Source organism: Anneissia japonica, unplaced genomic scaffold, assembly GCF_011630105.1.
Source record: "Anneissia japonica isolate Jap-2015-1 unplaced genomic scaffold, ASM1163010v1 scaffold287726_len2788222_cov184, whole genome shotgun sequence".
Classification (NCBI taxonomy): domain Eukaryota; kingdom Metazoa; phylum Echinodermata; class Crinoidea; order Comatulida; family Comatulidae; genus Anneissia; species Anneissia japonica.
In genome coordinates this window covers 1,973,462-2,000,413 of record NW_022705125.1, presented here as the reverse complement: position 1 = coordinate 2,000,413, position 26,952 = coordinate 1,973,462, and the positions used below count along the sequence as shown (strand labels likewise).

General features: G+C 33.6%; 1 protein-coding gene across 1 annotated transcript in view; it reads right to left on the bottom strand.

The window, feature by feature from the left end:
* Positions 1-304: 304 nt before the first annotated feature.
* LOC117105237 (protein KIAA0100-like) overlaps positions 305-26,952 on the bottom strand; it is a gene marked incomplete at its 5' end in the record, with an annotated part of 58,185 nt that continues 31,537 nt past the window's right edge. Inside the window, 24 exon segments of the mRNA XM_033246318.1 lie at positions 305-2,084; positions 2,393-2,444; positions 2,933-3,009; positions 3,699-3,839; positions 4,003-4,074; positions 5,483-5,542; positions 6,413-6,487; positions 7,228-7,271; positions 7,819-8,053; positions 9,017-9,113; positions 9,756-9,870; positions 12,714-12,766; positions 13,267-13,359; positions 13,528-13,709; positions 14,843-14,998; positions 16,241-16,546; positions 17,701-17,867; positions 19,087-19,327; positions 19,693-19,857; positions 19,950-20,067; positions 20,512-20,567; positions 21,565-21,648; positions 23,311-23,473; positions 23,685-23,779. Coding sequence (XP_033102209.1) covers positions 2,028-2,084; positions 2,393-2,444; positions 2,933-3,009; positions 3,699-3,839; positions 4,003-4,074; positions 5,483-5,542; positions 6,413-6,487; positions 7,228-7,271; positions 7,819-8,053; positions 9,017-9,113; positions 9,756-9,870; positions 12,714-12,766; positions 13,267-13,359; positions 13,528-13,709; positions 14,843-14,998; positions 16,241-16,546; positions 17,701-17,867; positions 19,087-19,327; positions 19,693-19,857; positions 19,950-20,067; positions 20,512-20,567; positions 21,565-21,648; positions 23,311-23,473; positions 23,685-23,779 — 2,904 coding nt within the window.

Genomic DNA, 26,952 nt, shown 5'->3' with positions numbered 1-26,952 from the left:
TAAAAAGATATACATTTTTGCTTGTAGGTATTATAACAACCAGTAAGAATGATGATTGTGGTAATTACTCTGTCTCTTATACACATCTAGATGTGTATAAGAGACAGTATATATATAGTAAAATTTATGTTCATTATTTGTCGAAAAAATAATAAATAGTAACTGCACTAAAATGTATTTCAAGTTGTTTGATTCGATTGTTTTTAAATACGACCAAAGGCAAATTGGCATATGTTGATTTCATGTGTTGGTATTCACGAAATAAACCAATAAACCATAAACCAAGCAAAATAATACAGTATGATTTCTATAAATGATACTTGATAGATTTTTAATCGATATTATCATAATTATATTGCAATATAGTTGATTTATATTTGCTAATACAATCATTACATTTCTTGTACACTGCACATTTATAAAGATAAGACTTTTTTTGTAGTTGTAATAATACACAAAATATTGATAACAACAATGATAATAATCTTCAAATAATTTCATCTGGTTTTTAAAATATATATAATAGATTTAATTTGAGAGCTTGTGTTACTTTATGTCTATCTTGGTGAAATCCACAAATAATAATAATAAATAAAAAGGAAAACAATATTATAACATTTAATACCTAAATTTCAGTATGAAAATAACTTTTCAGTAAATAATTACAATATTATCATGATCTTTCACAGGTTAAGCAAATAGAAACAGAATCTGCAAATTGTGTGGCTGTAAGACAATAAACAAAACAATATAAAAATGTAAAATGACTGCTCTTTGACATGTGAAATAATTTAGATCATTAAATGCTTCGCATTATAAATAGGAACTCTGCACAACATTCATATCATATTTAAACATTTAATTATCTTATTTCAGGCTAGTGCCATCCTGATTAAATTTGACTTATTAACGATTTGGGGGAAAAATTTGTAATTGTCTATTACAAAGTTGTTGGTAGTCAACTTGTACTAAAGGTGGTTCCAAACTTACCAAATTCAACTCAGGATTCCAAAGTCTCACGAAATTCTCAGAATCTCTCGCAAATTGGTACAGTCTCCCGCACTCCAACATGGAAGCAAGAATCTCCAGGAAAATGTCCCATCTACCGCAAATTCTTAATATTTGCATTTTTTTACTACTTTACTATCAATTTTCTCATGGAAGTCAGTGGTGACGGGTATTCACCACGTGCAGCAAAAATAACATTAAATGTGTTAAGAAAGCTTATTTAAACAGATCTCCCAGAAGTGACAAATTGGAACCCCTGTTAGACTTCTACTTGTAACTAGACAATATGTACTACACATTTAGAATTTAGCCAAGTCATGATTCAGTTATTTCTTTACTGCTGGTACAACTCTTTCAATACAACCACTAAAAATATCAGTGAATACCACTGTAAAGTCTCACACACTCTCAGAAAGCAGTAATGGTTTCAGAAAGTGGGAAGGGTTTAAAGGCAAAGGGAAGAGAAAGGTGGTAAAAAGAATAAGGTTTGTATAATTAAAATTGCAGAAATATATTTTTGATTTGATTTGAAGATTTATCTCCCATTAATTTCTAGTAATTGGAGATAATTTGTACATTCATGCTTATAGCCCATGTAAAAAAATCTACTAACCAACTTGTGTATATATTTAGAAACATATTTGTAAAAAGTCTATAGTTTAATCAGATTATTTCAAATACCATTGATGAATCCCGTCAATGATGCCCATGTGTTTTCTGGTAACAGTAATGCAGATTGATTGTTTCACATGGACAACTATAATTTAATAATTTCAAAAAGTAATTTCAAGATGACATGATAATTAGCATATTTACAATTAACTTCATTAACATCATGTTACGTTCTGTTTATAATTAAAAAATCAGTTTACCAACATGATTTTTTAAACACAAATTTGTTATAAAAGTAAGTAAAACTCTGGTTGCCAAGCCCTATTTAAGTTCAACTAATAATATTTACTGTATAAAATCATATAAATATTTCAATATAATACTTAATACAGAATTGCATGAAAACCCTAGTTTTTTGGAGGTTTACCAAATAGTACTTTCTTTGGCTTTTCTACGTTACTGGCCTGTGAACAGAAAAAAAAAAAACATAGATAAAACAAGTTTCATACACTCAATAATAAATAGATAATTATTATTTGGAATTGGGAAAAAGGAGAAGTTTAACGAGTGACATTAAAAGCAGGTAGATGTAAATGATGAACCTCAACAGCTACAAAGAATTGACAATGAAACTGAAAGTAGAATCATAGACTGACTTGTATCAAAGAAGATATATATATGAAAAATACAATTACGAAATACTTCTAATATTGGTGAGAGAGCCCCATATAGTTAGTAACATGATTGAGCTTGGAAATTTCTTTATACTTACAATATTAGGAGCTTTGGCACCAAATAAAAGCTTGGCTTTATCAGCATCTTCACTGTAAAATAAAAAAAGAAGAAAAAAAAAAGGCGTTAATTTATTATAAATGAAATAGTACACAGGTCATAGTATATCCATTGGCTATTATAATGTGAACAAGTTTTTGTAATCTCAAAAGCTAAGATGAGGGCAGTATAATAGAGGCAGAGAGTATATCGGCCATAACAGCCGCCCATACAAAAAAAATCAGCAAAAATGATCTATTAATCGATTAATCAAGTTATTTCTAGAGCTCCTAATCGGAGCTAAAATTTGAAAAACACAACATAAAATAGAAATTTATGATGACCTTAAATACGATATATTCTTTTCAAAAAAATTGTAATAAGCTGTGACCAACATGAACTAGGACTGCCCTCCAGTCAAGACTATCAAATTTTATTTGACCAAAAAGCAGTCACAATGTGCTTATGTATGGTAAACAAGGGCCATGTATATAAATATTATCCACATTGCAAGGCTAATGAGGTCATTTGAATCACTCACTCAGCTTGACTCTCCTTTCCTGTTGGTCCTTCAGTCTTTCCAACAGGCAATCTGAACTTTAGTTTCTCCTTGATAGCCTGAAGGGGAAAAAAAATTACAATAAAATTATCTCATCTTGTTCCTCAGTAAGTAAGTTCATATAATTCTTAACAGGGGAGGATTTAAAAGGATCCCAGTCCAGGCTTCCCAACATTTTTTGATAAAAAAAATGCGAAAAAAGAAAATTGCATTCAAATTTAAGTCTGAGAGTGCAATTTCCAGCCATGTAGGGTGCCATATCCATAACATTTTGTGTCTCAGTTCCAAACTGTTAGTATAGTCACCATATACGCTTGATGACCCGGAAATCAAAGCCATACAAGACGGTTTTTGCTTAATTTGTCAGTTAAGTTTTAATTAAAGCTTTTTAAAAGCTGATACAACAAAATCCATGAACCCCTTTGAATTTTATGGCGATTTGAAGGCTAAATGCAGGTTTGTCCCAGCGGATCGTATCAAAAGGCGGAAATCATACAAAAATCGTTTAAAAATGATCTCAAACTTGGGGGTCGTCTTATATGTAATTTACCTTATACACAAGAATATATGGTAAATAAATAGTACTCTATTGGAAGAGGAGAAAAAAAAAAAAGATCAAACAAAATAAAGGAGAATGTCTCTTGGGGTACCGCTCAATTCACCACCAGTGGTGGCGCTGCACTGTGGCTCCCATGGAACCCTAGAGGCCGGCGCAGCTTCAATATCTTAATTTACTTTAATTAGTTACCTGAGACAACAGTGCTTGTTTATACTCTCGTTTTAAAGCCATTAGAAGATCAAGCCATGTCCATGTACGATTATGGTACTCTTGGGTCGGGAGTAAAATATTCAAGTTGTGAACATCTTCAATATTTTTGTCTTTACCACCCTTCAGAAAACAAAACAAAATAAATTATACATCTCAATTTCTGTGATAATTAAAAAAAATTATTTTATTTTGGATTTTAAAAATACATTTAATGCCTTTTCCCCATGCCCCATTGTATTTTAAAGAATTTACATCATGAACAATAGACAAATGATTTAAATACCTTATAACTAATACATAGAGGAAGCGGTGGTATCTTGATGTAAAAGAATGTGTTGTTTCTCTCAGCACGTTCCTACAAGTAAGAAAAATGGATTTTGGTTATTTCTAACACAAAGGCAGTTACTACAAAATGATGATGTGGATATTTTACAGTCAATGTATTGTTAAATTAATTATATATTATTAATAATTATAAACTACACAAATCAATTGTGATATTAATAGTCTATGAGAGATACCTGGATAAACCAAATAATTGCTTTTGCTGCCAAAAAACACCCCTTCGAATAAAATAGAACAGTCTAGTGCCAAATATGAACATCTCCCTAACAATATAGTCCTCATTCCCTATTTGTTGTTAACTCAAATAAGGAGCCCCCTTTTCTACTTGCTGTTATAATCCTAATAGTTATAAGCCTATAGTTAGTCGGTTTATCCAGGTAACTATTCACAAAAAAAACCTAAATTACATTATATAAATTATATATTATTTATAATTATAAATTGTTATGAGCTAAATTACATATTAGATTCGCAGATCAATCTAGATGTGACAAATCAACTCCACTCCCTAAGTCGCATATTTTTACAACTATAGAACATGTCTGGAATCCAGAGTAGAGTTCTGAATGGGTCAGGGGGTGAAACCTGCTGAAGTTGAAAACTGCAGTTGAAACCCACTGGAGTTGAAACCCGCTGGTGAATTAATTTTCCTTGGTTCTAGGAGGTGGAACATGTCTTCTTGGATAAGGACTATAAACTGTACGCACAGTATATACAATTGGCTAAGTGCACTACAAATCCCAGTACATCTTTTGGGACAGGTAATGGGCAGTTACTACCCATTACTACTTGTACTAGTTCATACTGGCCTTGTTGTGGACAGACAAGAGTAGCTGGCACAGGTTTACCTGGTAGCTCAGCCGCAAAGAGACCATTAGTGTGTAAACCACTATATAAATGAAACTATTATTATTATTATTATTATTATTATGTTACTAAAACCTACCTTTAAGGGGAACTTAGACAATGGAGAAATTAGAGAACAATTAAAAAAAACAACGTTAAGGGAAAATAACATGACATTAATGGGAAAACCAGAGGATCCACTAATTAGTCTTAAATAAAACAAAAAGACAGTAACTCCGAAAAGAGACAGAGACATTTTGAGATTCAACGTTTCGATATATTTGATCATTTTCAAGAATACTGATGAAAAAATCTCATCCATTCATATATGTTTACAATATTTACAGAAGTATCAGAAAGCAAATAAAAACCGACCAATCAGATTAAAATCAAAGTTATAACTAGCCAATTAGAAAGGAGGTAATTAAAAATTAATGAGGAAATAACACAAAAGATATTCCCCTTTAAGTCTGAGTTAGCGCTAGTTGTTATTATTATTATTATTATTATTATTATTATTATTATTATTATTATTATTATTATTATAATAAAATGAATATTTTCTTGCTCACCTTCATTTTCTCAATGTCATCTGAATTCTGTGTTTTTCTTGATTCCTGCTTCTTTTTCACCTAAAGATAAAAAGAAAATAATATCATATTCCTATTATTATTCTTTTTATTACCAAAACATAACATCACAAGCAGTACAAAGAAAAAGCATCTAACTGAGTGAGTTGGAAAGTCAGTGTTTCCAACTCACCCAGTTTCACATCAAAAACTATATAAATATCAAAATGTACATCAATATCTACCACATCAAAAATTCCATCAAAAACAATACATGTTATAAAAGATATGTAGCAAATTTTGGGTGGGGTCTTCCAAAACAATTTCTATACAAAAAAATATTTAAAAAAAATTTCTACAAGTGCTGTTTGTATGCATTTATAATGAATACAAATTTACAAGCAAATTTAATATAACTTTTCTTTTCTGCATTACTGTTATTTTTTATGTTAATTTTTATATTGGGAAAGGGGTGAACGTTTGCATTGTTTAGGCTACTTAGTATTTTGTATTGTTAATAATAAGGGTTAAAGTTTAGTACAGTTCTATTTAGCAGGAAGGGGTAAAATTTGAATTTTCAGGGAAGAAGGGGAGGGAAGAAAGAAATAATTTCAGTTGTTTAGAGTTGGTTTTAAGTTTAATACTTGTTCTTTTATTTGATGGATCTTGTATCACTTGTCAATTTTCGTGTTTCAGATGCACCTCTGTGTTTCAAAGTGTGCCACTGATGTGACAGTTTAACTCCAAATAATAAATATTATTATATAGCAATTAACACCACTATCAGTCATTCTAAAAAATACTTGATAAGATACCACTCATTCTAAAAATGATTTTAAAAAAATTGTTAGTATACTTGACTTCCAAATTTGTTTTCTTTGGCAAAATATGAACTTTTCTGACAAAAGTTGAGTTGGAATTAGGTTGGCATACCCTAAAACTGTCTCTACTGGAAGTGGTTGATGCTAAGTGGCCAGAGTCATCACTGTTGCCTGATCGAACACTTGTCTGTAAAAAAAAATCAATCAATCAATCAATCAATCAATCAACCCATCAATTCAATATGTCATCACTCAATTAACAATACAGTATGTTTTGTCAGCTGGAGAGCCAAGTTACAGTAATATGTTGTGTTGCTTTTGAGGAATCCAGCTTATTAATACTTGGTTGGTCTTATTCAGCTGGTGAAATAAATGATATTATAATATGATATATATTATGATTTTAACTCTTTTATTACCAAGGACAATTATTGAATTTATACATACAGCTGTCCACACTATCAAATGTTATGTCACAAAAAGATGATGGGTGTAATATGGCATCATCATGCCCACGGCACATCACATAAGATTTCATAGTCTGGACAGACCTTTATAGAAACTACTCTACTCAATAATTTTGGCTTAGTTCAAGCCACGGTAAGTACTGCTTTCACCAAAACTATTAAAAAAATTGTGAGGATATATTTGCATTGCTAAATCATGCAGTTGTTTTGTACATGTACGTAATTTTCTGAATGTTACATAATACCGTTCACCTTCTAATTCGAGACCACCTTTAGGACCTGAAAATCTGGGGCAATCTCTGGGTTGGTCTTCAATCAGAGGGCTAGCTTTGTGTTAAAAGGTTGAAGATTGTTATTTGGATCTTTGGAAAAGTGGTTTTGAATTAGAGGGGTCTTGGAATTAGAGGGGTGTTGAATTGGTGGGTGCATTGCACTATGAATACTAAAAAACACAACTAACCTTACTGACTCGAGAAGAAATGCTTTCTGTATCATCATCAATATCTATAGACAAAAAAAAAACATTTTTTAAATTTAATTTTGAGACCATGTAGTGATATTTATGACAATGGTAATAATAATGAATAATAATTTGAGTACAGTAATAACAATGAAACTACCAATAATAACATTTTTTTTTATTAAACTAGCATAGGATTTAATATTTCTTAAGTTTAATAATAGCTATAGAAAATGAAAATTAGCAACTGTGGTGGAGGATGATGGCAATAGTAATGACAACAATGAAGATATCGATGATTTTGATGATCATGATAATGGTGATGATGCCAAAGATAATGATAAGGACAATAACAATAATATTAAATAAAATTATTAAAAATATACAACGAACATCAACACTCGCAACAACAATATTATTATTACAATAATTTATAATAAGAACAAAAAGGGCAATAATAATAATAATAATAATAATAATAATAACAATAATAATAATAATAACAATAACAATAATAATAATAATAATAATAATAATAATAAAATGATAATAAATAAAAACAAAATATTATGAACCTGGCACTAGTCTTACCCAGTCTATTCTTGAGCTGATGGTCTTCTCCAGGTTCTTGGTCAACATTTCTACCAGGAAAGAAAAACCCCATCATGTGTTTGAAGAAATTGTAGGTCAGTTGAATGGTAAGAGGGACGACATTCACTTCAAAGTGTTCCTGCACTGCGATTCCCCCTACCGGTGGCTTGCCTCGGCAGATAATCCTCATCGTCACTTGTCTTGTCTTCCCCATATCTTGTGGCCTTAGGACATCCTGTGAATAAACAACACATGAGAATGATGATGATAGAATATATGTTATCGGCAGTTCTTCGAATTTGTATTTTCATAATTCTTTTCTCTCTCTGGTGAGAATCTTTGCCGAAATTCAAAATTGTGCAAACATTTTTTTTTTCTTTGAAACTATGCAAAAAAAATGCTCAAGCTTCTGGGCCTAACATAATCTTCCCCATGGCAGAATCCAAAATTAGTTTATTGTCTATAAATATGCCAACACAGCATAATCCAGAATAAGGGCAGCTAATTCAATGTATGGCATAGGCACTTATTGGAGAGGGGTGTAAATTTAGGTAGAATACCTATTAAAAAGTCAAAACTATGCCAGCAAATTTTGACATCATCACATATATCATCATCTCTGTACAGGTAAATACTGTTCTTTCTAAAAGTATAAAGAATTAGCATTTAAAGCCAGTCTCTGGAGGATTTTTTTTTATATGTTGTACAAATGAATTTTCTAAGACTCTGTAGGAGGTTTGAAGAAATAATTGGGAACGGCTACCTAAGATACAGATATTTGGATATTTAAAAGAGGAGTGTCACTATCACCTTTATAATCAACCTCACCATCATCATCTTCAATATTAATATTAACTGCATTACTGCAGACTGTAACACGTTATCTACAAATCCATAATCATTATCATCATAATCAACATCATCATCACCATTTATATCATAACAACCATCATCAACATCATCATCACCAACATCATCATTATCATTATCAACATCATTATCACCATCATCGCCATTGTAACCATTACAGGCTGCATCATTAAGCCAATTATCTAGACAAAAACATGTGAGATCCATAAAAATGGTCATGATGACATCGCATTATAAATATGGCCATACTTTTTCAATTCATTAATCTTGATAGAACTTTATTCATCATCAATATTACTATCAATAATTACATTATCACCCTACTCACCTGGTAAATTTCATTGGGAAGCAAGTTTTTCAAGGTAACCCATCCAATTTCCATAAAGTGATTACCAGAATCATCATTCTTACTGGTTCTTGTGTACCTATATAAATCAAAACAGTATATCATTTTTATTTTAATCTTTTAATCAGACAACAGTGAATACATAACTTCCTTTGGCGGAGGTAAGAATTAAATTAAGAGAAGCACAAAGGTACCTTATAATACAACAACACCATATATAAAAGCATGATTCACTGTGGTGTCTTAAAATTATTTATTATTTACTTCTAAATGAAACCTTCTCAACATTCCCAGTAGCAGGTAGTGTTTTACATGATTACTGTATTTGCAAAAATATAAAAGGTTGTCTATGTTTCAACTTTATAAAAAGCATTTTTAACTTCATGTTTGGTTTTGTATATTGCATATTATGTAGTGAAACTTTATATAGAAAGATCACGAGCTAAATATACAACTTATGGGTGAGTAAATTCCACTAAGTTTGCATGCAATTACAAAATGGGCAGACACAGGCCTGGAAAAAAATGTCTATGCCTCCGACCATAAAAGTTGTCTCAATAAAATGCCTTCAGCACCAAATGTTGTCTGTAAACATATAGCCCAACTGTTAATTTTTTTTTTAAATTTTATTTTTCCACACAATGCCTCCAGGGCATTCCTATTGCCTCCAACATCTGGTCACACAGTCATGCATTTTTTCCAGCCCTGGGTAGACACTTACTTGAATTGGCGAATCTCAAAATAGGACATTCCCAGCTGTCCATCTTTCTCTGTTAGTTTCCATTTTGCTAGGCTGAAGCACATCTCGACACGCCGTACAACTCTAACTCCCTGGTCTGTTTATATAAGCAAGAAAGAAAACAAAGATTCAATGACTGTCTGTATGGGGGTGATCACCTTGGCTAAATTGAAAAATGTGACCAGCAAGTGCTCTGTTTGTCAAAAAAATTTGAAATCATAGTTTTGAATTACAAAATTCGATAAATATTACTCTTTAACATTGTTTAATTGATAGGAATTAGTTGATTACTATATAATACAGTACTTCATTTATTTTTAAAATACTATGCACTGACTTTAGGTATGTGAGCACCAAAACAGCACACTCCACAGCACGGAACCTCCAAGGACAAGCAAGATGCTTTTTTCTGGAGATTTAACTCAAGTATTGTTATAGGATACTGAATTTATGATTACCAATGTTTTGAGAAACAGCTTCCAAAGATTCCAAAATCAGTAGTTAACAGTTAAAGATTTGTATTTTAAAATATAAAAAAAAATAAATACATTACAGTAAGATTTAGTGACATTTTAGCAGAAATGTTCTTGTCTTTCTTTTATATAATCCTGAAATTGTTGGGCAGTTTGGATGCTAACGTAAAGTTAGAAATGCGATAAAATGTAAGGTTCTAGAGCTGGTCACAAATACCATTGAATGGTCGGTGGCTATGCGGTTGTATTCATATACTATTCAATGTACCATATCACATGATTGCAGAGTTGCCCTTCACAATCATTTTTTGACAGCAAGTAGTCAAGTCTTGTCAACTCAGGCTGTTAGGTGATCATCACCTTTACATTTGAATAGGTAAACATTTTAAGTGTGTTTCTTTTCACCTTCTATTTGACTACTAAGTACAAAACTTTTGAATATTTGTTGCTTCAATTATAGGCTACTTCTTGCTCAATTTGTGTATTTTCTTTTCTTATGGTTTCTGGTTGCTTTATGGGCCACAGCTTTGTTTCAGGGTTTGACTAGCATCAAATTATTATCCCGCCCGTTACAATCTTCAAAAACCAGATTCACCTGTGTACCTTGTCTCACACATACAGCATTCATTGTATGTTGTTGTTTATTATTATTTTTACTTTCTACAATGGTGTGCCTACAACTACCCTACGACAATTGTCTCGCATTACATGTTGTATTTATCGTAGTATGATTCATGCGATTAAATTTACTCTGAGATAACTGTCGTCTATTACATGTCGTATTCATCGTATACTGAGTATCAAGTATCCACATATTAAATCTCAATAAGCACTCTCATGTCTACAGTACTTTATGTATACCTGTTGATTGATTGTGAATCAATATCCTGGAAGCTATAGTTACTGTGTGATGAAGGATTTATGAACAAAATAACATACACCATAGAACTTCAGTGCAAAAAATATATACTAAAACAACTGCATGCAACAACACTAAAGCAGGAAGTAAAAGTATAATTCAATCTAGCAATTTTGTTAGGGGACAAACATTCCTAAGCTATGAAAATACTGTAATATGGAGCGACATATAATCCAACCAATTATAGGGTGAAATGTTTCTTACTATGATATGGTTCAGAAAGCTATAGACTGGAACACAATATATAAAGTTACCAGCTACTTATAATATTATAATTATGGTCTCTGATACTGTCCGAGTTTCTGTCTAACTGTTGAAACAGCTCACAGTTGACAATACCTATTTATACAGCATACATCGTATAAGCATCCTTAATTTTTTTTTTAAATAAACAACTAAATCCATTATATACTCAGTAGAGTAGTATAAATGCTCGATTAAGTCCTGCTGCGCTTATAAAATTTGGAGGCTTCAGTGCGGCGTTTGTTCAACTGCGGCGCTTATATAAGAGCGGCGCTTATAAAAAACATATTGGCATGGCGCTTTCCATGCCCTTTCCCATCTTACCTATCTCACGTATTCTTCCTCCATTGGTAGACCCATCAAACGTTTATAAAGAAATGCTTGTGTCTTCATTGTGTTATTTATACATTTTAACACTACATACTGTACATTGTATTTAAAACCCTGTTTCTCAAAGTGTTCATTACACACAGGGTAATGTATACCCTCGATTAAGCGCCGCGGCACTTATTAGAGAGCGGCACTTAGCAAACATAATCAGGTTTGGTGTGGCGCTTATTCAAGAGCAGCGTTTATTCTAGAGCGGCGCTTATTCTAGAGCCGAGCGGCGCTTATTCTAGAGCCGAGCGGTGCTTATTCTAGAGCCGAGCGGCGCTTATTCAAGCATTTACGGTACTAACGTATTGTGGTGTAAATCCACAGATTTTATCTTGACATGCACTGGCATGTCTACTTATGTATCTTACCTATATAGCATACATTGTATATAGGTCTTCCTTGATTAAAATAAATAAATAAATAAAAAATATATAAACAATATATTAATCAATTTTAGTATACTCAGTATAGATTACTACTGTACTGTGGTCTCAAGGTCTACAGTGTACATTGTATAGTTCTTCATTAATAAAAAATAAAACCAAATTAAATAAATAAATTAAATAAATTCATTGTATACTCGGTATAGAGTATACGATAGAGCTTTATACCTGCTGTGGGATCAGAATGCACCAACCTGTGAGCAAGTACAACAGTGGGTACAAACTGAGGGCCAACTACAGCCTTGAGTCTGGAAATAAAAATCCTGGTGGAAAAAGATGTTATGGTTTAGCATGACCCAAAATTGAGCTTTCACACCACAATATTATAGAATGGGGGAGGGCGACTAATTTCCCCCTTACCCCTTGTTGGTGGCACCTTTGGCTTGCTGTTTAAAATCAGACCACACAGTTTGTTGCCCCAGGTGCACATGTGCAAAATGCATTGTAGTTTGTAAATAAAAGATCTTCAGAGAAGTAAACTTACCACTTTGAATTTTGAGTTTCATTGCACGTTTTAGTTGAATTTCTTTGTAAACACTGCAGATGGACAATAAAGAACAGTATTTAATAATAATAATAATGATGATAATAACAATAATAATAATAATAATAATAATAACAATAGTAATAATAATAATAATAATAATAATAATAATAATAATATTAAATAATAACAACAACAATAAAAATAATGAATTGCTGTAACCTGTTCTATAGATGGCAAACCAGGATAGCCTTCTGTTGAAAATTACCCCTCGGACACTAGTGAGCACTACCACAAACAATTGAAATAATAAATGTAAAAACACTTAAAACAAACTGTGGAAGCACAATAGACTGTTTTATAATTATGTAAGGGAAGAAATAAATACAATGTATATCTATGCTATAATGTACCAGTTCTATATATAAAAATACAATACAGTACATACTATTACAGTATGCACAAAGTCCGTAAAGATGGCATTAAAACAAATAAAGTGAAACACAGCCAATTAAAAGATGCATTTGGGATAACTGAGTACCATGTGACATACCTAACCATGACATGAAGGTCATCACTCGCTGTAAGTAAACTCTCCTTACAGTCCACAACTTGTTCCTCTACATCCATACTTTGCTGCAAAAAACTAAACAAAAAATATAAAATTATAAATTAATAGAAATTGAGGCAAATGATTAGTAACTTTATCAACAATAACCATGAAAAATAACATTTGCGTTACAATGATGACGTCACAGTTGACTTATAATATATATTAAATGAAGACAAATTTGTAGATGAAAATCCATCATACTTAGGGTCATCTGGATTTGCCTCAAGTTGTCTGTGAATTCCATACAACTCCTTCTCTAATCTCCTTAGCTCTGCTAAATTTTTCCTTAACTTGTTCTGTAATGACAGAATAGGACCCTTCTGGTCCTCCTCACTTCGTAACTGAAAGTGGAATCGCATACCTTGCAGTTTCTCTGTTGCTTCCTAAAACAGATGAAAATAAATTAATTAGGAAGCAGGCAATTTTTTAAAATTTCAATTTATTCAGTATTTGATTGGCAGCAGAATAGGTAGCTGAATTAACATCAAATTTATAATTTAGAAATGCTTACACTAAAAAGACCAAACAGTAAAACCAATACAATTCAAAACATACTAAATACATTTTTTGAATAACATTAACAGGTATGAAATAATTAAAAGTGCAATAATATTGAAAAACAAAGTTATAAATGAAGACACACAAGTAAAAAGAGAAACATTAAAATATGGAGGAAAATAAAAATAAATATAAATGCGAGGACAAAATAAAAAATTCAACAAAAAGACAAAAAAAAAAAAAAAACCATGGCAAAATTGATGAGCGTGCCAGCATTTCATTTTCATTGTAAACAAAGAATGTTTCACAATTGCATCAGGTTAAATTGTTAATGGACCTGACAATAAACTTTATTATTTTGGTGAGAAGATCATAATCTCTACTTTTAGTTTTATTATTTTTATTGATGTAAGGTACATAGGCAGGCCAGCACCAGCTTCTTTTGGCATGCATTGGAAACTTAGGAAAATCCATAATTTTATGATATCTACTTTAGTTTCTTCCTTGTTTTGTAGACTGTGTTATCATGAGCTAATGTCACAGTGCAACCCTAGATTACTCCAGTTGACTTTGGCACTTTTTGAAAATGTTAATGGTCAATTCATTGATTGACAAAATTAAAAAAACTAATTAGTAACATAATTAGTTGTATCTGCTAACTAGCTGGACCCAAGACACAAGTAAAAAACAGGATGTTTAAAATTAAGCATACTAAACTAGCTATTCATGATTGTAGTGTATTCAGCATCAGAATAAAAAAAAAAAAAAAATAGGATTTATATGAATATCAAAGCAAAAATACTTGAATAGCATGTATTGCACGATTTAAAAAACCTTCCATGGATTTTGAAATATTTTGTTGTGGGTTTTAAGATAGCAAAGGAGGTTATAATTGTCCAGTATTACCATCAGTAAATAGGTGGTAATTGGAACTGTTAGCATCCCTGGATTTGCTACATCAATATATTATAGCTATTATTTCATTTATTTTGTTTCTTAAAGAACAAATTGACGAGACCTTTCGCTTTGGTTCCACATAGAGCAGTAGATTATTGATGATATCCATGATAGTAGAATACTGAGCTGAGTTAGTACACACATCCAGGTCTTGATGCATCAAGGTGAACGAGTTAACAGCTTCATCCTGGTGCAGTATACCGCCCTCAACACTACTCTGCTCAAGAAGTAGATTGATACAAAACATTATAGCTAAATACTTTTTATAGTGGTTCTTTATGAGAAGTGCTAAAAGGATTAATAAATAATAATAATAATAATAATAATAATAATTGTGTAGTTTTATATGGTTCATTTCAGCCCCTCGTAGTGGAATGATGTGAACACATAATGACTATAAGCGCCTCCTTATGGTGGCTATATATTCACAGACCAGGGACCATACACAATTCAGCACAATGACGCTGTGAGTTATGGGTTATTCTTCTACCTTTAACCATTGCTAATAATAATAATAATAATAATACAGTTCAGATGAAGGCTATTTGCAAGGAGGAGTTTCTTTTCCGAGCTATTAATCAGAAATAAAATGATGCCATAAGTACTCTCAGGGAGGCTTAACATATTCAAGTCCTATAGTTATTTATTTAAGTTCATCAGAAAACATGGTGATCCAAAACATACGGCCTTTAACATGGTGCATATTGGGGTGGTTGAATACACAGAGCTATAGTCAACAACGCAGTTAATATTGATAACATTTAGAAAGATTAATTATGACTTGCACATTTTAAGTAACATCATTAATGAAAAATAAACTGGTTCGAGCCGGTCCTCACCCAGGGTTTGGTTGGTAGTACCGAGGTCCAGGAACATATTTGGCTTATGTCCAATTTAAAGAACCCATTGCATCTTTCAGAAGAATAGAGGGTTACCTCGGTGCCATGGTTCATTTCAGCCCCTGTCATTGGGATCATGTGTACATATGTAGCTACTATAAGCACCTCTTTGTGGCTGGGTAGTCACAGACCATGCCCATTGGCAATTCAGTGCCTTTACCTTTACCCATTATTGTGGTAGGTTGGAAGAGGGGTGGGAGGTCTGAGGGGAATGGTGGCTATGGAGGAGCGATGGTCTTGGAGATGTGCTGGTCTTAGAGAAGTGGGATTTGGGAGTGGTGGATCAAGAGTTTTGTCGGTTGGAAGAAGTGAGTATTGGGTTAGGAGCCTTGGTAGATTCGGATGAGTGGTGAGTTAACAGGTGTTGAACATTGAGGAAATGATGCTGTAGGAGTAATGGTACTGATCAATGGCTGGTTAATAGAGCAATTCTCTCTGTGAACACTAGAAAGAAATATTGTATTGTATTGTTGTATTCTTTTACCCTATCTGACATTCTTCAATGAATCTTTTATTTTTACAAAAAAAAAAACCCAGCAAATCAATACACAAGGGTTTACCTCAGAATTGTCAGGAGGGGGTTCTGCAGCTACTTCGGGGTCCAACTCCTCTCCATAGCTGGCGTAGTAGAACTGACAACTGCAACGAGAAATAATGCGCTGAAGCTGTACTGCCTCATCTTGGAATTCTGTTGCCCCAACTGTGTCGCTTACAACACCGCCAACAGACTCACCGCTGCCAACTAGATCAGGGATGTCTGTGAGATCGACGGCTTGCTGCTGCATTGTGCGTTCTATGTAGCTCTTTGACAACCATAATACATTTTCATTGCTGGCTGAAGTGGGAGATTCAACAGTAGCAAAGTACTGAAAAGGCAAATAAATATCATGATTCGGTTAAAATAATGTATAACACACTGGAGCTGTAGAATGGAGGTTAAAATGCTTGCTTTCCAATCCTAGGGATATGGGTTCAAACACTGCAGGATTCACTCCCTAAGCCTCATGAAAGAGACATGGGTTGGATTGCAATAAGCGGTTTTTAGACGGTCTTAATGCTTAGCCGGCTTTAATCTTGACGTCACTACAGGTCTAAGATTATAGACCATTCTATACCGGGCTCTAACCAGTTAGCCGTCTTAAATTTTAAAGCCTACTCGGAGGAGGCTTAAAACAGTCTTAAATCATTTTCATCATGGCGTTACAGGTACTATAGACCAGGCCTAGATCATCAAAGACTAAGAATCAAACAACGAATATTCAGCAAGCTTCTCAGCATCTGTAAAAACCAGTCTACGTTCATTTACATTCATTTTGATAAATATGCATGTGTTGAACAAGCCTAACAGCACCCTCAATTTTAAGTTACCAGGGAGTGTTTGTTTGTATTTCAATACTCAAAGCGGTCTAAGCAAAGACCGTTTTATAGCAATGGTCTTTACAGAGTGACTTAGTATTAGACCGTCTGAGTTGTAAAGCCGGCTTTATTTGAGGAGTTAAGACTACCAGTTAAGACCGTTTTATAGCAATCCGCCCCAGGTTTATAAGTATTATTTTATCCTGTAAGTCGTGAGTGTAATTGCTGTTAGATTTGAAAGTTATTAAAAAAAAACCTTTATAAACTACTAATGCTTATTTTTATATTTATACACTTTTACTGTATATATTTGGAAGTCTTCTCTTTCTTTTATTTTCCTCATACCATCTGTGAAGCTAATCTATGATGGAAAGAACTCAAGAGCATTGGCATTTCTTGTCAGAAACATTCATGAAGTTCTTATTTGGATGACAACCAACTACTTACCTATACTGATGTGATATAAACAATGATAAACTGACGAAATTCATGTTTACAAAATTCCGTCAGGTGTACAAAAGATTGTACAACTGACTGTGACAACTGACTTATAAGACTGTAACAAATTCAGAGAAGATACAGGAATACATGCATGTCCCACAAATATACATGTTTACGTAGATATTGTATATAAAAAAATGTATGAAATATAAGTCTTGTTTACCTGCATGCTGTCCAATTTTCCTACCCAAGTTGTCTTATTCGTCAGCTGTCCACCCCTCCATGCTGGCCAATGGCGACACTGCATAACCTGAGCATTGGCAGCACTTACAATGACATACCCTGACCTCTCGCAACCTTTTAGCATCACCTGGCTATTAACAAACTCAACTGAAAAAAAAAAAACAAACATTATGTAGGAACATATAAAAAAATAATGAAAAATATTGTTGTAGGAAACTATGGCTGGATTTTCTTTATATAAAAATGTCTCTTATACACATCTAGATGTGTATAAGAGACAGATATAAACATTTGTATGTTATTATTATTATTATTATTATTAATATATGGATGATGAAATTGAGGGTTGTGACAATATGCATTGTAACAATAGTTTAATTAAGCATCTGTTGTAAATTTGAATATCAATATGTACCTCAGTAATTTGAATAACAATTTGCATATTAGTGTACCACACGATGCCACATGCTAACAAAGCAAGTTGTTGAGCAGTGGCTAGCATAAACACCGGAGCAATCATCCGGACCCAGTAGTTCTATGTTGTATTGTCCGATTGTATCGTTTACAGTAGTGATCCGATTCAGCAGCCTGATAACTAAAAGGCACTACAACTACAATAACTAACCTAGTTTAGTCTCTGTGTTCTCCGCAGTAAGCATCAATTATATGCATACATTATTTATGAGTGCAATTAGTCAGAATATTTTAATACAGTGAAGGATGGAATGTTCTATTCAACAAGGCATAACAAATAATAATTATTCACTATTTGTACTATTTGTTCTATCAACACCTACTACAGAAACCTAAAAATCATCTAGAACATCTAAGCATGCAAAAGGTCAAAAAGTCAAATATGGTGAGTGATCAACCCATATTTTGGTGAACTGGAATATATAGTTGCACAGCAAAATTAATGAACTAACAATGTGACATTAGTTAAGCAATGAACTTATTTTTATTGGTTAATTGCACTTGTATATAATCATCCAATTAAATGAAAGGAATCTAAATAGGTGTTATACTGTAAGTATACCGTAGGACACCTACATTAAGACAACCATATTTAAGGGGACAACCTTATTATGGGACACTTTTCTGGCTGGCAAGTGAGAAAAATTATCTTTTATGACTTAACCATATTCAGAAGACACCCCCTATAATATGGGGAGACTTTTTTTGCTCCTGAAGGTGGAGCAAAGTGATTCGGGTGAAAAAATCGAACCCACGTCCTCCAGTAAACTAGCCTGGTGTCCTAGTGGAATCTAACAATATCTGAGAGTGACCAAGTACAAACAATATTCTGATTTTAGCGTGCCCTTAACAGACATGCTTATCTTTCTGAAAATAAAGATGAAATTCATACTTAGCCAATTCTTAAGCATGACATCATCCGTGGTACAGGCCTGAGCGCCAAACAGCATCTCATTACTTCCAGAAATTTCCTCAGAAAACACCATAAACTTGGTGGCAGTCTCCGAAAGAAGTTGGTGGAGCATGTTCGCACCGTGTCCCCCTTGAAGCAAGGACATTGGACTTGGAGTGGTACCAGTTGTGGTTGATGACCCACTGGTGCTGTTGGGTGGAGTCATCGGGGTGTGAGATCGCTACAAAAGGATAAAAAATTAATTGTTAAAAACAAGGTCATATCTCAGCTTTCAGGAAAAAAATACCAGAACTTTTCCTTGTTATTCTTATAATCCTTATTATTATCATCATCGTTATTATTATTTAAGCTTTATATAGCGCAGATATCCAATTATGGAAAAACTGTTGAAGGCGCATTAAGATACAGAATTAATAATAAACAACATGCAAACCACTACTGCCTTAATATGGTCATGTTGACATTACATCATGACCATATATAGGCACATCATGACTATATCTGGGCATACAACAGTTCTTTTTGTCAAGAAAAATCTGATAATCTGGACAGGACTTAATAAAGTTTTCTACGTTCAGAACTTACAGGTCCTTTGCTGTCGACTTTAATGCCTTTGAGGGCCTCTGTGGACAGGTTGTGCTTCAGAGTCTGAGCTGTACTGTAGGCATCGTACATCCCAAGGACAGCGTCACGATTAAACCGTGTCCATGAGCCACGAAACTCATAAACAACAAGTTTATGTATGAAGCCCTGGAGCAAAAAAAATATAAAAATTAATCTTTGAATATTGAATACTAAAAAGTTTAAAAAACATATTTTGATAATATATTTATAAATATTACCTTGTCATTTCCTCCATCTTCTGTCTGATCTGTGTCTGAGGTTAGGGGTACCCCTTCCTGTAGTTCCTCAACAGAAGGTGTCCTACTCGGACTTGAACTTTGGCGGCAATATACAACTCTGTTGCAAAAAAATTAGAAAAGTGAGACGATCAAGAAATAGCAATTATAGAAAATAAAAGAAGTAATGAACGGTTGGTGACAGAGGGCGCCATCTGGCGTTGTAATGACACGACTGTGGTAGTCTATAGGGAGATTACCCACCCTCAGCCACTTCATGAACGAAATACTTCGCTGATGTGGAAGGGGCCTCCAAAATTTTTTTCCCCTGGAATAGGGATGTTCATTAGTGGTGCTTGGGGTGTATGAGCATTGAGCAAGGACTGAATTGTGCATTACTGGTGGGTAGAGTTATGCATTGGTTGTGTTTGGAATGTATGAGCAAGGGTAAAAATGTGCATTGGAGGTGGTAGGTGTATGCATTAGTGGTGGTAAGGGTGTATGAAAGAGGGAAGGAATGCGTATGAGAGTGTCCTTAAAATTACTATGAGTCAGTGGAACATACTTTTCAACACTTGCAACATGGTGTCTGTCTGAAGCTGACTTAGAAGGCATTCCAACCTTAAAAAAACAAAGTGTCATGTTCGATAATTATGATCAATATCTGAATTCTTGTTTAAAACTCTTGACTGCTTGCGGGCATTATCAAGTAGTAAATAAATTTCCCTTGTATCAAAAAGTGCGCTTCCAAGAGCAAACAATCCCATGCTTAATTCTTGGCTTACCTGTTAATATTTACATAAGGGTATCATGTGTAGGTATATCTCACTTAATCAGGGTGTGTCAGATATATCTACTACGATTAAAGGTTACTTTTAATGTACTTTCAAAATTAAAGAATGACTTAATTCAGTGTATCTACAATTATATTCACAAACGATTGTTAATATAATTACTAATATCGTAATTTATCAAAAAAGTAACTTAAAGACACATTGTCTGCCAAAAAAATCGGATGAAACCTTAAAAATTCATAAAAAGCCTGAATAGTTTATTTCAAATAAATTATTAACCTCAAACCAGGACAGATAAAAGAGAAAAAAAATTTCACTGATTTACAGACTTTTTACTATAAAAAAAATTCTTAAATTGATTACCAGCTAATTTAAGGGTCAATGCAAAAGAATACAGGAAATGTATTCACTGTCCGTTGATTGGCAGGGAATTTTTTTTTTCCCATACAAATATTTGATTGTAAGTTAATTTCAGACATACAAATAAAGCAATTCAAATATGGAATTCAATTTTCAATAACTTTTTATCTTTAAGTATACACAAATCCAGGAAAGGGCTTTCTCTACTGGCGCCAGCAATTCTGGGGAACTTCTTGGGGGCCCCCGCATGCATGTCATGTCTATGTACAATGGTCCAAATTAATTAGAGTAGGTTACGCTTGAAACAGCATAATATATGTACAATAATTCAAATATTTATATTTGTAGCAGATGATGCACAAGAATCACCACCCAACATCCCTCCCACCCCCAAAAAGAATCCCCCTTCTATGGCAGCTGGAGAGGGAGAATAATCACTGTAAATAGATTGGTCTATATCTTACTTGGTAATTATCAGTTCCTGTTGTGTAGAGGTAGGCATGACTTTCCCCGACGTCAAAGACCATTCCAGTCACACTCCAATCAGCCTGAGAACAATAAGAAAACGAGAACGTAGTTTATTGATTTTGACATTAATATGGAAACCAATCCTATCAAACCATGAATAGAAGGTCTTACAATAACATTTCAAATATGGACACTAAATAAGCAGGTTTCATATTCTGGTAAAAAAGTACAGTATTTGGACACATTAATCAAGAGTTCTGCTACAAACCACCCCCCAGTCGGACAGGCTTGGCCCCTGCCCCTCCCCATCCAAATAACGTTATTTTGATTGCTAATCTCTAATAATGTGGTCCAAAAGCATAATTTGGACATACTAAGCCATAAAAACTTTCCCTGTGAAACCTAGCAGTGATTTTTTTATTTTTTTATTACTGGAACCTGTCTGAGGCTCTAGCCTCCCGTTGGTTCCGACCAACCCATAGGACATGTCGTACCCCATCGCCAAATTTCTGGAGCTACTGCTACTGTTGACAAGGTCACACAAAACAAAAAGCTGCAACAAACAATCGTAAACTTACGTATGTGGGACATATGCTAAGTCTGGACTCGCTAATTGAATAAAATGGCGCTGTGAGCAACTCTCAGAGATGGATACATGCACCTAATATTAGATGTCGTTGTTACTATTATTATTAACATTATCATAATTGTCAGTTGCTATGCTTTGATTGACACCCCGAAAAATTTCATTACAGAATGTAACTACCTAAGGTAAAGTGATACTCAATGAACTAAGTCTTGATATGTGGCTTAAGGGTAGATTTGGCTTCAGTAATGGGATTGAGAAATACGATTTCATGCTCCAATCACAACCAGGCTAATGGGATTCTTGATCTTGGCTTGTTCTGACACAAATTCTTTTTCCATTTTTTAGCTTAGCCAAGACTTTTTATATAACCAGCCGTTAAACCAGGCACCCACTGTGCCCGATAGTCGCCAGCCTATGCAATTCTATTTTTAATGACGATCAGCTCAAACTGCCACCGAAAATCAATAGACGGCGTCACGCCACCTAGTGTTCACAGAGAGTGGAGTTGGATTTTACAACCGTCGTACAAAGTGAGCTTTAGTGCACCTACTGCAATGAAAAATTGAGATTTCATAGAAAAAATAATTGTTTGATTACGCCCACCCCCACCCCAAACCAGTTTCCATGACACTTTTCTGTCCTAATACCATTTATATTGTCTTTAAAATAGACCCTTAAGTTGGTTGGTAAGGATTTTCATAAAAAAAAAAAAGCCTACAAATCAGCAAAATAAATGGGGCATGTATGGGCAATTTGATTATTTTCTTTTATGCTCAAGAGTAAATAATTATATTAGCTGGGTCGATTTTGCAATTGTTTGATTTTAAATAATTTTGTATATTTGAATTTTTAATATAATAATCATTTTATATTTTTATATCTGTTTTTATAATTGATGTTTAATATTTTGGTTAGAGGGGAGGGGCACACCTGGTGATATTATTTTTTGTACAACTTTTGACCCTCCTCAGCCTCCCTCTTTCTTTGTCTTATATTTTCTTATGTTCTACTGTTTGCTTGAAGAAATAAAATAAAACAGACATACAGCAGTGAATACAAAACCTCCTTTGGATATTAATCAATCAATAATCAATAAAAAGATTATTGATTATTTGAGATTGACATTGAAATTGATGAGGCAGCTGGAGCTTACCACCGTTCTGTGAACGAGTCCATCACGAGGGTCATTGAGTTGCAGGTTGAACTTTGATGTAAAGCTACCCTTCCCTAGACACATCTCAATGCCCCGCTGCTTAGCACCGGATGCCCAGTAGTTCACTTGAAGCTGGGGGAATTTGGCATTGAACTCTACATTTCTAGAAAATAAATAACAGGACCTTAAAAATACCCTTTACTTTAAAATGAATGGATGAATAAACAAAGGATTATATTATCTTAATGAATGAATGAATGAATGTATAAATATAGATAAATAAACAGATGTTTAGAGAAGCATGAGTGATGCCCCTACTGCATGTAACATGCTAATAATAAAAAAAGATAATAAAAGAGACTTGTTTAACTAACTTGTACATTCGGCTCAAAGCAAATTTTCGTGGTTTGGTGTTGCTGAATAATTTTCCTCTTCTTGTGGGCCGGGTAACATTTCTGATAGTAACTGCCTGCAATAAAGATATATAACATAATAAATAATAATATTTATTTGGCAAAGTAAAGTACAATCTTGCCAGCAGCAAGGATTAGGTATAAACCCAAACCGAAGAAAGCTCGTACTCCTAAAAAATAAATACCCTTCCCTTGCTAGGAATCAAAAACCTGGGCCGTGTGGGTGAAAACCATGAATCCTAATCATTAGACCACACAGAACTTTATGATAATCAATTATAAATAAAAAAAATATCAAATAAATATAAAATAATTAATATTTACTTTTACATAAATATATTAATAAAATATATAATATTAATTACATATATTCATATTATAAATATGATTCTTCTGATGTATCGGTCAACTTTACCCAATTCTCACATCAATTGCCAACCGACAAATCCCATGATAATGCTAATAATAATAATAATTTTCTAATAGGGTCAGGTCAGCTGTATTGTTTCAACATTCAAGGAGCGTGTTGACTGAAGTACAGAAGCAGTATTTACATTACTCGGAGTATAGAGTGTACCCATGCAAAACCAAGTTAAAGTGGCCTTCTCCTGGCTTGCCACCACATGTTGTTTAGTTGAATCATATTTAAACACAGTAATAGGAGTGAAGTTGAATGGCTTTGTGGTTAAGATGTTTGCCTTCTAACCCAGGGTATTGGGTTCAATTCCTGTGACAAGAATTTTTCTCGCGACTAAAAAAAAAAACAACTTCACTCCCTAAACCTCATAAAGAGACTAGTTATTTTTTAAAAATATTATATTCTTTAAATAATATTCATGTTAAGTTTCTCTAAATGTTTGTAATGTGTCTTTTGTATGATTTTACCTTGCAATTGTTTAATGAACATTGACCTAGGTTTTTTGTACATGTTTTCCTTCACTTTTTTTCTGAATAAAGTGATGGAGTGGAGTTGAATAGATTGGTGGTTAATAAGATGCTTGCCTTCTAATCCCAGGGTCCTGGGTTCAATTGATATGGCCATATATGGCAGCAGGACTTTTTTTCACAACTAAAAAAACTCCACTCCCTAATAAGCTTCATAAAGTGACTTAGTTTACAAAGCATTGTCCATCTTTAATTGGTCAGTTACTTGCTGTTGGATGCGAATTAAATAACAATACATCTTATCGGTAGATGTTTTATAATAATAATAATATAGGTATTCTTATAAAGCACCATTTTTTCATCGTTAAAACAACTTTTCTCAATCCACTTTATAACAGTCTATATCACCTTTGAAGAAATACCTATGGCCTTCGAATACTACCCACACATACCCCAGAGGCTATCAACCAGATATGGGTCAAATGCATTGGGAATAATGGGTCATTGGTACCATTAATCACCCAGTCATTTAAGCACACCTGATTTCAAGATACAGACAGGTAGAAACCAAGGGGGACATACGCGGTCAAAACTCATTACCTCCTAAATACTCTTCGCAGACTTCCTGACTCTAACCACGATCCAATATGCCTTGCCTATGCAATTGGTTGAACGTAAAACACAAATCTTTTGATCCATACTGGTTATACGTAAAAGTTTACATGAAGTTCACCGAATTTATTTTATTGTTGATTAATGATGTTACTTCAAATGTGCAAGTCATAATTAAACTTTATAAATGTTGAATCAATATTAACAGCATTGTTAGAAATGTTGACTATAGCTGTGTATACTCAACAACCTTAATATGTACCACGTTTAAAGGCCATATATTTTGGATCACCATGTTTTCTGATAAACTTTGTAAATAAATAACTATAGGATTTGAAAATGTTAGACCTCCCTGAGGGTACTTATGGCATCATTTCATTTCTGATTAATAGCTCGGGAAAGGAACTACTCCCTGCAAATGGCCTTCATATGAACTCTGTATAAATGTATTATTATTACTTGTAAAGGGTGAAGTTTGGAAAATAACACGTAACTCGCAGCGTCATTGTTCTGAATTGCATATTGGCGTGGTCCGTGACTACCTAGTGGACATAAAAAGGCACTTATATTAGTTACATGTTCACATCATTCCACAACGACAGGGGTTGAAATGAACCATGGCATCGGGGTAACCCCCTGCTCTTCCGAAAGATGTAACAGGTTCTTCAGAATTCACATGAGCCATATGGGTTCAATGGACCTCCATTTTAAATGCTTTCTGAGAAGACTTGGTTCTACCAACCAAACCCTGGACGAGGAGCATCTTGAAAACAGTGTCGATGTTTGTCTTCTTGCATTGGTTCTTCTTATTTTTTGATTAATGACATTACAAATTATGACCTAGAAGATTTACAGTATGTTGTTTAGTTAGAATTCATGTTTGTACATAATTTTGATTCAAATAATACTCATCATCATTATCATCATCATTGTTGACCACAGCCTCACAAATGAGGATGAAAACCTTGGTATATTGGCAAGTTTTTTGTCTTCTTTTTCTTCTACTTCTTCTTCTTCTTATTATTACTATGAACTAACTTCAATTTGAAGGCTCTGCCCCTCCAGCTCACTGAGTTTTTGCATCTGAGTATCAGGCTGTGTGGTATTCATATGCATAGATCCTGGGGAATGGGGGATATACCCCCAATATTTGACAAGGGGGGGATGGTCCATTGTATCATCCCCCCAAATATTTTGACTATGTATGGGATAAAGTGGAGCTTTACACACTTCAAAAGACTGTCATAGAAATAATTTGCACTTTCTTATGCACTTACAAAGATGAAAATTAGCATAATGTATTAATGTTGATCACAAAATTATTTTATCTGGTACCAATCTAAACTCTTCTTTCCTTAGATGTTAGATGTGCTTGCAAAGAGAGCCACATTTCACACTGAAGGGTGTGTACTACGACAGTAATGTTATGTCAATTCCAAGAATGTTTAAGGTTATCAGTTGATGGGGAATTTATTAATTAGGCCTATAATAGCAAATTGCATCAATTTATTTTGCAAAAACAAGATTTCCAGCTTCAGAGGAGGGCACATCCCCTGTCCGCACAAGGGCACACATTGGCGCTAACACCAGGCGCGTAACAGGGGTCTTGGGTCAGAGTGGGTATTTATTTTCCCGGTTAGTAATTTACCATATTCACCCCACCCCACTCCCCATATAGAAAACAATACGACATAGGGCTTATCTTATAATTTATAATATAGACACACGTGTG